Below are 13749 nucleotides of genomic sequence, written 5' to 3' on the forward strand. Positions count from 1 at the left end.
AAGTGAGATTATTTTGATATTTGTCTTTCTCTGACTGATTTATTTCACTTAGCATAATACTCTCTAGCTTCATCCATGTCATTTCAAATGGCAAGATTTCATTTTTTTACAGCTGAGTAATACTCCATTGTACATACATAACACAACTTCATTATGCACTCATCCGTCAATGGATACAGGCTGTTGTAGACATGCTGCTATAAATATCAGGGTGCATGTATCCTTTTGAGTTAATATTTTTGTATTCTTTGGGTGCAATTGCTGGGTAATACAGTAGTTCTTTCTATTTTTAACTTTTTGAGGAACCTCCATACTGTTTTCCACAGTGGTTGCACCAGTTTTCATTCCCAACTTCAAGAGGGTTCCCCTTTCTCCATATCCTCACCAACACCTCCTTTATTATGTTGATTTTAGCTATTCTGACAAGTATGAAGTGATATCTCATTGTAGTTTTGATTTGCATTTCCCTGATGAAAATGATGTTGAGCATCTTTTCATGTGTATGTTGGCCGTTGGAGTGTCTTTGAAAAAATGTCTATCCATGTCTTCTTCCAATTCTTAAATTGGATTATTCTTTTTGAGGTATTGAGTTTTATAAGTTCTTCATATGTTTAAGATATTAAACCTTTACTGGATATATCATTTCCAGATATCTTCTCCTGTTTCATAGGTTGCCTTTTAGTTTTGTGGATTGGTTCATTTGCTATGCAGAAGATTTTTATTTTGATGAAGTCCCAATAGTTTATTTTTGCTTTTGTTTACCTTGTATTAGGAGACATGCAGAAAGAAGTTGGTGTGGCCAAATGTTATTGCTGGTGTTCTTTTAGCATTTTTATGGTTTGTAATACAACTTAAGTCCAGAATTGTGATGCCTCCAGTTTTGCGTTTCTTTTTCAAGATTGCTTTGGTTTCAGGGTCTTTTGTGGTTCCATACAAATTTTATGATTGTTTATTCCAGCCCTGTGAAAAATGCTTTTGATAATTTTGATAGGGATTTCATTAAATATGTAGATTACTTTGGATAACATAGACATTTTAAACAATATTTGTTCTTCCAATCCATGAGCATAGAATGCCTTTCCATTTCTTGCTCATCTTTTTTTTCCATCAGTGTTTTATATTTTTCAGAGTACAGATCTTTCACCTCTTTTGTTATTAGGTATATTCCTAAGTATCTTACTGTTTTTGGTGCAGTTGTAAATGACATGGATTCCTTAATTTCTCTTTCTGCTGCTTCATGATTAGTGTTTAGAAATAAATGGAAGAGATTTCTGTACAGTGATTTTGTATCCTGAGACTTCACTGAATTCATGTACAACTTCTAGCAGTTTCTTGGTGGAGCCTTTCAGATTTTTTATTGTCTTCTGCAAATAGGGAAAGTTTTACTACTTCTTGCTAGTTTGGACTCCTTTTATTTCTTTTTATTGTCTGATTGCTGTGGCTAGGACTATGTATATTGAATTAAAATGGTGAGAGTAGACATCCTTGTCTTATTACTGACCTCAGAGGAAAGACTCGGTTTTTCCCCAATGAGAATGATATTAGCTGTGGGTTTTTCATATGTGGCCTTTATGTGTTGAGATATGTTCCCACTAAACCTACTTTGTTGAGGGTTTTTAATCATGAATGGATGTTTTACTTTGTCAAATGCATTTCCTGCATGTGTTGAAATGATCACATGGTTCTTAGCCTTTCTTTTATTAATTTGATCTGTCACATTGATTGATTTATGAATACTGAGCCAACCACCTTGGTAGCCCAGGAATAAATCTTACTTGATTGTGGTGAATGATTTTCTTTTTTATTGTATTGTTGGATTCAGTGTGCAGTATTTTGTTCATCAGGGATATTGGCCTGTAGTTCTCCTTTTTAGTGGTATCTTTATCCGGTTTTGGTATCAGGATAATGCTGGCCTCATAGAATGAGTTTGGAAGTTTTCCTTCTTTTCCTATTTTTTGGGATAGTTTGAGAAGAATAGGTATTAAAGATGGCCTGTGAAGCCATCTGACCCTGGACTTCTCTTTGTTAGGAGTTCTTTGATTACTGATTGAATTTCTTTGCTGGTTATCAGTCTGTTCAAGTTTTCTATTTCTTCCTGTTTTAGTTTGGCAGTTTATATGTTTCTGGGAACTTACCCATTTTTCCTAGATTGGCCAATTTGTTGGGCATATAGTTTTTCATGATACTCTCTTAAAATTGTTTGTATTTCCATGACATCAATTGTTATTTCTCCTCTCACTTTGCGATTTTATTTGAGTTCTTTCTCTTTTCTTTTTAGGAAGTCTGGCTAGAGATTTATCAATTCCATTAATTTTCCCCAGTTTCTGGTTTCATTGATTTGTTCTCTTGTTTTTTTTTTTTTAAGTTTCTGTATCATTTATTTCTTCCTTAATCTTTATTATTTCCTTCCTTCTGGCTTTAGGCTTGCTCTGTTGTTTATCTAGCTCCTTTAGGTGAAAAGTTAGATTGAGATTTTTTTTTGCTTTTCAAGGTAGGTCTGGATTGCTATATACTTCCCTCTTAAGACTGCTTTTGCTGCATCCCAAAGGTTTTAGACCAGTGTTTTCACTTTCATTTGTTTTTGTTTTTCTTTTTTAAATTTCTTCTTTGATTTCTTGGTTGACCCATCATTGTTTAATAGCATGTTGTTTAGCCTCCTTGTATTTGTGGTCTTTCCAGTTTTTTCTTGTGGTTGACTTGTAGTTTCATTGCATTGTGGTCAGAAAGGATGCATGGTATGATTTCAGATTTTTTTGTTCTTGTTAAGGCCTAATTTGTGTAGCCTAATTTGTCGTTATTCTGGAGAATGTCCTGTGTGCACTTGAGAAGTGCCTGGCCCTGCCATATTATGGGCAGGGGTTTGTGCTGGTTTCCTGGGGGAAGGAAGGACCTGCTGTTTGGGACTCATCAAAGCTTAACTGAGAAGCATGATCCTGGAGAGTGCAAGGGAGTAGGGCTTGATGTTAACAAGTAAGGCACCCAGTATTGGTGCTGTGCTGTCTCTGTGTTTATGCTGAGGGGTGGAGGATTTAGCCGACACTGGCTAGCTCCTATGTTCTAGGAGAGGTGTCTATGAATGCTGCCTCTTGGGGATGCTCTCAGAGAAGAGCAAATACTCTTACCCAGGTGTGTCCAAGTCGTAGTTCAGATTGCTGTTTTCACACAGCCTGTGCCTAGGTTGTTGTCTGCCTTCCGTCCAGGAAGGAGCAGGACAGTAACCTCCAAACTCTATCCTGGCCAAGCCCACGGACCGTTAAAATCTGTGTACTGTAGGAAGTCATGAATTTCAGCTCCTCTCATTTTGCAAGCCAGTATTTTTGTGGAAACATTCCCCTTTGCATTATCCTGTGTGCTCCTCTATTCTCACCCTTCTCCATAAACACAGCTCCCTCCCCTCCATAGCACCCACCAGCCATTTCTCCCCTAAACCATATCTCCACGTTCCTCCCTTTATCCATGTGGCCTCTTCTCTCCCTTATGTGGAGTTTGTTCTGTCAGTCTTCCAGTCTATTTCTAGCGTATTTAGGATGAGTCTAATTATGTAGTTGTGTTCCTGGGACAAGAGGAGCCTAGAGTCCTCCTATTCCACTGCCATCTTTCTCCTAAGCTGGCATCTACTAATTTCTGACAAATGTACATGAACCTGTAACTATCTCAATAAAAATTTAAATTAAAAATGACATTTGCAATAGCATCAAAAATATTAAATATATAGGCATAAATCTGTCAAAAGATCAAAACTAACCTGTTAATTATAACATATTGGTACGTGAAATTCAGGTACTACCTAAATAAATGGAGAGAAATTTGGGGGTGCCTGGGTGGCTCAGTCAGTTAAGCAGCTGCCATTGGCTCAGATCATGATCTCAGGGTCCTGGGATCAAGCCCCTCCTTAGCCTCCCTCTCAGCAAGGGGTCTGCCTCTCCCTCTCCCTCTTCCCCTCTTCTCTCTCTCTCAAATAAATAAATAGAATCTTTAAAAAATTAATTTATGGACTAATATTCTTAATATTGTTAAATTTCAGTTTTTAAAATTCATTAGTAGAGCCAGCATGTCCCTTACAGAATTTTTATTTTGCTTTCTGACAAGTGGATTTGAAAATTTATGTGCAAGTGCAAGAACCTAGAACAGCCAGATAACTTTGAAAAAGATCAAAATGGAGTACTAGAACTGACTGCATGGTAACAAGACTTATAAAGCTTCATTTAAGACCGTGTTGATTGGTGACAAGAGAAACAATTTATTGGAACAGAATGGAAAGTATAGAAACAATCTATCATATATGTGGATATCTAATTTGATATAAGTGAAAAGACAATTAAGTGAAGAAGGGATAGTCTTTTCAACAAGTGGTGTTGGAACAGTTGGATACCTGAATGCCTGAAAAAAAATGAACTTTTTATATGAACTTCAAGCCAAATAAAAAAGTAATGCAAAAGGGATTGTAAACCTAAAATCTAAAACTTCTAAGAGAAAACATAGTCTTCGCAGTCTTGTGTTTGGCAAAGACTTCTTAGCTATTGGCACCAGAAAACAACAAACACAGAAAAGAAAAATGGATAAATTAGACTTATGTAAGTTTTAAAAACTTCAGGAAAACACAGGAGAATGAAAACAGTAGCCACAAACTAGGAGAAAATACTTTGCAAAGCATATATCCAATGAGCAGCTTTTATTCAGAATATATCTGCTAGAGGGCTTTTTTTTTTAAAGGGCTTTTTAAAAAAGATTATTTATTAGAGAGAGAGAAAAAACACTTGCATAAGGAGAGGGAAGGGCAGAGGGAGATGAGGAGAATCTCAAGCAGACTCTTCACTGAGCAAGGAGCTTGACATAGAACTTGATCTCATGACTCTGAGATCATGACCTTACCCAAAAGCACGAGTTGGCTGTTTAACTGACTGTGGCACCCAGGTGCCCCTGCTGAAGGACTTTTGTATTCAATCTATATAAAGAACTGTCAGGAATTAATTATAAGAAAACAATCTTTTCTTCTAAAAATAGAGAAAATACTTGAACAAACACTTCCTGAACTAATGTCAGTTAACTACATCAAAAGTTGCTCAACATCATTAATTATTATGGGGAATATAAATTAAAACCATATGAGATATTTCTATATGCATGCTGTAAGCTGAAATTACAAAGACCATATTAAGTATGGTCAAGGATGTGAAAGCATATCAGAGGTGTCGCTTGGGGTAGCACAAGAGGGGAGAATTATAGATAGGAAGAAACTTTTGGGGATAATGAATATGTTCAGTGTCATGATTTAACAATACCATATAGTATAAACTTATCAAAATATAAACTAAATATGTGCAGTTTGTTGTATATCAATTTTACTTTTAATAAAGCTGCTAGAGCTGTCATAATAACTGTTTATCAAAGTGCTTTGTTCAGTTTTAGAATTTATTCAAGATTGAGCAGTGGCAGTATACAGTGTACTGGCTGATACACTTTGGCATTTAATAGAGAATAGAAATTCACTCATTAAGAGTATTGAACAAGAAGAGTTTTTTAAAAGAATTAAAACCCTGATTTTAAAATTGACAGTATGTATTTTGCACAAATTGAGATTTCCTAAAGAAAATTGCTCTTTATCTTGAATTCATCATTTGTATCTCCTTAATATTAGGTTAAAATAACTTTAAGACTTTTTTAACTTTCAGTTCAGAGTGTAGTGTACTTTAACTTTATTCTCTAAGTTACAGATATCAAGTATTTTGTAAGTTACAAGTACCAGGTATTTAAAACTTGGTAGTTTGAGTAAATGTTTAATTGTTATGTTTTCCTTTTGGATAGTATGCACTGGAACGGCTGAAGGTCATGTGTGAAGAAGCTTTGTGTAGTAACCTCTCAGTAGAAAATGTTGCTGATACCCTTGTCCTTGCAGATTTGCACAGTGCAGAACAGTTGAAAGCACAAGCCATAGACTTTATTAATAGGTAAGCTATATGCCTGTATTTCAGTGGACTGACACTTTCAACATTTTTTTCACCGGACTTTTTTTTAAGTGTGTTTAAATCTTCAATGCAGGTGCAGTGTACTTCGACAGCTTGGGTGTAAAGATGGGAAAAACTGGAACAGCAAGTAAGATGACATCAGTTTCTGACTTAAAGTTGATCTGCATACATGAAATTAAGTGTTTGCATAGCCTTTTGCTCATCTGCAATAAGTATGAATCCAGATATTAGTTATATGAAACTGCCAATAATTTTAAAAAATAATAATTTGACTTAGTGGATTCTTGAGGCTATGCTCCCTTGTAGATCAGCTTTTAATGTGAACTGGGATGGACATTTTAATTTCTTAAGCACATATGCTCATAGTATGTAGCTGAGTCCAGGTATTTCAATGGCTACCGGGGATCTTTTCCCTGCCCCTTCAGTAAGCATTTCTAAAAATGTGGGAAATACTCATTTTATCCTCTGAGGAGTGTTCCCTCCAGATTTGCCTAGAAAGTCTTTTCATTTGAATCCTCACCCACTGCTTCTTAAGTTAACCAAGTACCTTGAATCACATGGTATTTTAGATGAGCTGCCTAATGTTTCCAAATGGTAGCATTTTGTTCTTTCCTTTCCCTGGTAAAACTGTAAGAGGTATGGTAGTTGTTACATCTTCCTAAGCCTGGGCCTTCTGAATGTGAACTACTAAAACTTAATTATTCCCTTCTTATGTTTTCTTCTCACATTTTTGGAGTGATTTGTCTACTTTTCATAATTTTTCAAAATCAGAAGGTGAAGACTTGATAGTGTCAAGATTTTGTACCTGCTTTTGATTGGTTTTTTGCCTTGTAAATCCTTCAATTCCATTTTCACACATTATCAAAAGGTGATATAAGTAAAAAAAAAAAAAAAAAACGTTAGAGACAATAAAAGGAGCGTTGACCTAATTACTTCCCATTGTTATCTGTTTTTATCTATATGATATTGGTTAACTCTGAACTATTATGAATTTGTAAATTCTGTTTTCACAAAGTAGGCATTAGTGACTATACTTTCAAGTTATTGGTTGTTCTTTATATTGGTTAGTGTATGATAATACATTATCATCCTGGAATATGATCCTAAAAATCCATTTGAATTTAAAATATAGTTTATTAGCAGTAAATGATAATTATATGATTCTTGATGCTTAGCCACTTTCAAGTTCTAGTTTTACTCTGTTAAAATATTTTACATTGTGCAACTTTTTTCACTGTTAAAAAGTACCAGTTTATTTCATATCCCCTGGTGAAGCTATGGTATATATGGATCTTCAATAGATATATGTTGAATTAAATAAATGAAAATGTCAGGTATATTCAGGGGTATTTATATGATTCTAAACAGTTAAAATTATAAACATAGTGACATGCAGGTAATAAGATGTCAGGCAGATTGAAAAAAGTTGATTTGTTATTAGCTACTGTTTGGTTCCACAAACCAAACTGTTGTGTCTCAAGCACTATGCTAGGGCATTGCATATAAAAACAATTGGGAGAAATCCCTCTCTTGAGATATTTATCTAATGAAATAAAACAAGTACATGAATGTATTATTTCATTAAAATGTGGTAAGTAATGTGATAGAAGATATGTACAGGCTGGATGGTTTAAGGATGGCTTCCTGGGTGACATCTGAGTCTTCTAAACATGAATAGGAATTAGCAAAACTAAGAAGGAAATAACAGACATTGTGAACAGAAAGGATAGCTCAATCCAAAGTGTAGAAGCATGAACCAGTAAGTGATGATTCATTTGACAGATAATTGTATTTATTATTCAGTAAATACCCTAGGCACTGTGCTTATACAAAGAATATAGTGGTGAACATGGCAAATGTTTCCCCTGCCTTCATGGAGTTTATAGTTTAGCAGGAGGCGAATAGGAACTAGACAAGTAATTGAAATAAAGTGAAACAATAGATATAAGTATAGCATACCCATCCAAGCATATAGTAAAAGAAGTAGGGGAAGAAAGCCTTTTTTGAAGAATTATTGTATAAATAAACACCTGAAGTATTACTAAGAGTTACCCTGGTAAAGAAGAGGGAAGAAGTGTAAAAGTTTATCCCACACAAAAGGGAATCAGATGTGCAAAGTTTGGTGATAAGAAAAGTATAGGATCAGAGTGAGGTTATGAGAAGATCCCAGAGGATATAATATAGACCTATTTGTTACTAACACAGCTCATGAAAGCTCTTTTGAGAGGAGCAAGATAGGAAACTAGAAGACAAATTAGGAGACTGTTATGATAATCCAAATGCAAAATGATGTGAACCTTAACTGGGTATTTGAAATATCTTGGGGAATTAAAATAGTGATGATTGAAAAGAATGGGGTCTAGAATTTCTCACATTTTTTGACTTGAATAACTGGGTAATGGTGAAAGCATTAGCTGATTGAAAATGAGGGAAGAACTTAAGTGTGGAGAGGGACCTATTGAGTTCTTATTTGACAATTCTGAAAGTGTAGGTCCTCAGACCCTAGCAAAATAAGGAAAAAAGGTGGTTGGGAATGTACCTTGTGGTGAGGTCTAGGATTTATTAGCAAGTCAGTCCTTACCATCATTGGAATATGATAGTTACAGTTGTGAAGAGTGGATACGATAGGATGAATAATGAAAGTTAAGGGAGAAGAGCAGAGGTCCAACCTTGGAACTTTAGAGAAAACCTGTGTGTAACAGCCAGGAAAAAGAGCTCTTGAAAGAGCTAGTACAGAAATGGTAACAATGGAAGTTGGGACTATGGAGAAAAGTATCACATACATACTTCCAGAGTTTAGCACTTCCAGAAGAATTTAATAGTTGCATTGCAACAGAAAATATACCAGTAAGGTAAAGGTGGTATTTTCATGAATTCACAGGGCTTGATGACATAGAGAGGCAAAGTGTTTAAAACATTTTGAAATTTGAAAGTTGTTTTTTAAAATAACAATATTTTGAAAAGAACTCTTTAATAAATATGACTTAATTTTATTTTTCAGCCAAGCAGCGGACATAATGGAAACATCAGGGTGGAAGTCCATGATTCAGTCTCACCCTCATTTAGTAGCAGAAGCCTTCCGAGCACTAGCGTCTGCACAGTGTCCACAGTTTGGCATTCCACGCAAACGGCTAAAACAGTCCTGAAATCTTCCATGAACTGTAGAAAAATGGAATTGACTTTTACTCCTCCAGGTCCAGAAGGATTCTAATACACAAACCATAAACAAGAGTTGTTTCTGTTGTCTTGTCCACAGAACAGAAGCTGAAAAAGCATATTGCTTGCATTTCAGGTGGATAATTTATGGTTTATTCTTCAGCTTTAAATTAGACTGATTATACTCTAATTCACTTCAAGGCCTTAAATTATCTTCAGTGACTTCTCTTGTTCATATACTTTAATTTTTTATTGTGCCTTGTCACTTTGACTAAGGCTATGCAGGATTGCACTAGCTCCATAATGCAGTAATATTGATAACTGAAGATATTAAGTTTCAAAAGGATCTTCCATTAGTTTGAGAAAAGCATAATGAATATTATAGGTTTGTCCTATGCTGTCTCAAAGTTTAAAACTAGGTTCTTCTTAAAAGCACTTGTATTGGAGATTACTAATAATGTCTCCAGTCTAAGTTCTATAAATATAGGAGAACCTGCTTACCTTTAAGGTAAGTTACGGCAATACACTGCTTCAATTCTAATTTATTTTTCATTTCTGGGGCAAATATGCAATGAGTTGGCCCAAATTTTTAGTAAAATTTGTGATGTTTGTCTGTGTGTTGACTGTCCAACAAACTAAGAGAAGCATAACAAACCTTTGCTTGTGTGTTTTTTTTTTGGGGGGGGGGGTTGGTTTTTGTTTTTTCTTTTTTTTTGTGGGTTTATTCAGGTTTACAATGATTGAGAACTGATTGAGGTTAAGATTTCAATAAAAAGAAAGCATGTTTTGTGCGGAACTAACTTTTTTTTTTAATTTATAGTGACCTACATTTATATGAAGAATTCTGTCCATGTTGAAAATAAGGATGACCAAATGTAAAATTAATGAGTGGGCCAATTAAGAAATATATGCACTTTTAATGTGTATCTTTTGTATGCTAAATGGTACATATATTTTTTTTGTTGTTTTTGAGGGTATTAATAGGGTATAATTAATTGTGTCTTAACTTTTGAAAGAATTTTTTAAGATCGATGGAGGCAGTTGGGATGTTTGTGATAATAAGAAAGATATTCTTGATTATAGTTAATTGGTTTGAATTTCAGATATTTATCATTGAATTTATTCCTGTCTTATCACACTTTGGAGAAGGCAATTTGAACAATAAACAAATCCTGGATACTCTCCTTCTGAAAACAGTGAACTGATATTATTTGCAGACTAAAGGAGAGAGAGCCCTTAGAAATATGTTAGGCCACACTCTGAACCTTTTCTTTCCCCCCTAAGCTTTCTCCTTTCTGTTTCAGTTACTGTACTAACATTGTGGATGATATTGAAATTCTGCATAATGTGAACAGGATAAACTATTTATAAACTGCTTTTCATGGGCCAGTTCTTTATTATAAATGAATTTAGCTTTAAACACATACACATATTCAGTGTTTAGATAGCTCTGTTCGCAGTGGAGGTCTGTTCTGGTGCATTGTCCCAGAGAAATAGGAATGATCAGTGGCAAGTCACTGCATCTGATTTCCTGTAATAGTGACAATATGCTTCTTAGGCAAAGTTTATACTTGACCATAAGGGAAAAGGTGTCACTGGAAAAAAAAAAAAACGCATATTCTTATATATTCACATATATACTTTATTCTCCAAATTAAAATTTGTATGATGTGTTTATTTAATTTTTGAATTTAGGACAAAAAAAATGAAGCCCGGGGTTTTAAAATAGATTTTATTTTTGTTATCTCTTTATTAGGTATTCACTGAAGCAGTCTTACTATATAAAGAGTGATTCATATTTACATTAAACATAGACTGTCAAATAAGTGTTATCCACAACAAACTGTAGTTTGAAAAGATATTTTCAGATATCTTCATTTCTTTCTGTGTAGTTTAATTGGAATCTTTCTTGTGTTAAATCTGAAGAAAAATCTCTTGGGATGGAAGGATTCTTACATATTATTGGACTCCACCTTGTGTAAGAATATTGGAGGCAGCAGAAACTTACTTCCTTAACCAGATTGAGTCCATTAAATTTACAATGTACAAATTTAATATGCACACATACATATACAAGTTAAGATTTTGATATTTTGCCACAGTCTTAAAATTCCTCAGGCTATAGAACCTTGTTTTAATACATCAAAAGTACTGGTGTATCAGTTTATATCAAATGCACACAGGCACATTGTGAATTAATTCACTGCTTGCATCTACATTTCTAACCATAGTGACTTCAGTAATACCCATATAATGAACACTGCGGCTTGCTCCTACCTACTTACTTTAGTGTTTATTGCAAATCTTAAGGGTTTTATTATAAAGTTGTTTTTTGTTTTAAGTTTGGTAGCACATTTTGTACCAAAAACGTCAAACACTGTGCTGTGAGAATATCCACGTTTGTAGAAATGTCCACTTTTTAGATAATATAATGCCTATCATTATACTAACAGAATCATATCATAGTTGATTTATTTTTTCTTTTTATTTATTAAGGTTTGTTTTTGTTTTGTTTTTTGTTGGTATTGTGGGTTCTTGAGGCAATGAAAAAAACTTAATGTATTCTGATGTGAGTGCTCTAATAGACTTTTTTATTTTTTCATTTTGAAACCACACACATTGTTTTCTGTAGGCACAGACTCTGTCCTGAGCAGTTTGCCTTTTGTCAGCCTGCTCTTGTTTACCTTTTATCACCTAAACAGAGCTTTTCCTTAGAAAAGTAGTGATTCGTTTTAAATGTTACATGTTATCAAAGTAACCATTGGAGAACTGTTCATCAGCTTGAGATACAGAAACACTATATTTGTGCCTTTTTCATTTTTAAATTTTAACATATATTGGTATTTAGAGCACAAATATGAAGGTGCCATAATGTTATGGCTTGCCATTGTTACCTCCTTGAATACTCGTGTGTCATTGTCTTGATTGAAATAGTAATTGGAGAACCATGCATGTATTATGTCATTTGTGTGTGTGTGTGTGTGTGTGCGCACGTACTTGTGTTTGCTTGGACTTGTGTGTGGTATGTTCAGAAGAGTGAATTTCTGAAAATAGGACTCAGTTAAATGTTGAGAATTCAGGTTAGTTGAAATATTTCATTAAATGTGCTTTATTTTGGGGTACAATTGGTTGACAGGAAATTATGATTTTCAAATGTGACCATTTATTGCATGATGAAATGTGAAAACAGTGCCTTTTTAGGACATCAGTTTTAAAGTTAAGTTTTAAAATATTTGCAAAGACCTCTTAAAAACTTGTCATGAACATTATTAGCTTATTTTTAAACTAGACCTAAGTTAGAATTTAAATTGCCAAATAATTACTGATTTATTTACCCATGTAAGTTTTGTGCATAAATGTAAAACTAAGTAAAATTCTTTATAAAAATGTGGATCGTATTTGCTACCCCGTGGACACTAGAGACTTTAGTAAATTATTTTATTAAAATCCAACTCAGCAAGCTTTCCTCATAACAAGGTGTTTGAAAGGTGAATTATTCTGACTCAGACATTCTTGCTCTTTGATGGATAAAATAAAAATATTCAGTGTATTCTTGCAAAAGGAGGTGGGGGGTTTTACTGTTTTCAGATTATAAAGACTGCACTTTCAGCACATGAGTATTTTGCAAACCTCTTTTATACAGATTATAAGCTCTACTTTATTTAAGTGTTCATGGAATGATGTCAATTTTAGGTCTAGTTGAACAAATATTGAGTGCCTACCATATGGAAGACTTCCTCTTCACTAGGAATAAAATCACCACACCGTGTCTTCTGTTTGCAGTATGTGGATTTTATGTTTGAAAAGGAATTCTTATATTTAAATCTTTCTGTTTGTTAGAGTTTATCGTTGTATACTGTAACCTAGTTAATTTCACATCCAGTTTTTTAGAATGAAGATATAACTTAAGTGAGTCCCATTTTTGAAAATAAAATTCTGCTAAAATTATTTAGAAATTAATTTTGGGGGAACTTGATTTTCAAGATTCAAATGTGTAAAGACTTATATTGAACTTTTCAGCCTCATTTTTAATCAGCTGATGTTAATGATGAGATACATACTTTTTGTATCTTGTTGCTGAAAATATTTTTTGCATTTCAGCACATTGAGTTAAAATAAAGTTGTTACTACTTATTCAGAATTAATTGGTTTATTTTGTGTTTATTTGAAAATACGAACTCTTTTTCATTTTCAGATTGCTATGGTGCTTTGCAAAAGAGCCATGTGGTAACTTTGATATGGTAACTTTAAGCATAGTAATCTTTCCTACATAGGAAAACTACCATTTTGGGGAACCTACTAAAAACTTATTCCTTAACTGAGATATTATACCTATATGTGCTTTGATGTAGGCATTATTATTCAAAGATTTATGCTAATGTCATGTAACTTTAATGTAGTAAAGATCACCTTTCCTTGGTCCTCCTGTCCCTTCTCAATTTTAACTGACAACTTAATTATTTACTGGCTTCAAAAAGGACAGAATTGGGGCAATGTGTTCCTGGCCCAGTTTAGTAACAGTAACCGAATCAATGCATAAAAATCATGGGCAAAGTAGCGGTACAAATGCACAGTGGAAAACCTTCCATACACCCAGCAGATACGTACGCATATGCACAGACACGCA

The 13749-nt window shown here is 34.0% G+C and overlaps 1 protein-coding gene across 4 annotated transcripts in view; it reads left to right on the forward strand.

Annotated features, from left to right (window-relative positions):
* The window catches only part of SPOPL (speckle type BTB/POZ protein like), a 66717-nt gene extending 53454 nt beyond the window's left edge, over nt 1-13263 (forward strand). For 3 of the 4 annotated variants that reach the window (XM_077861545.1, XM_077861546.1, XM_077861547.1), the window contains exons 9-11: nt 5806-5948; nt 6040-6093; nt 8968-13263. In XM_077861545.1, the coding sequence (XP_077717671.1) occupies nt 5806-5948; nt 6040-6093; nt 8968-9112 (342 nt within the window). In that variant the 3' untranslated portion in view covers nt 9113-13263. The remainder of the gene's footprint in view (nt 1-5805; nt 5949-6039; nt 6094-8967) is intronic. The other variant, XM_077861548.1, reaches the window with a different exon arrangement.
* Nucleotides 13264-13749: the final 486 nt, after the last annotated feature.

The sequence above is a fragment of the Canis aureus genome, chromosome 20, assembly GCF_053574225.1.
Source record: "Canis aureus isolate CA01 chromosome 20, VMU_Caureus_v.1.0, whole genome shotgun sequence".
NCBI lineage: Eukaryota > Metazoa > Chordata > Mammalia > Carnivora > Canidae > Canis > Canis aureus.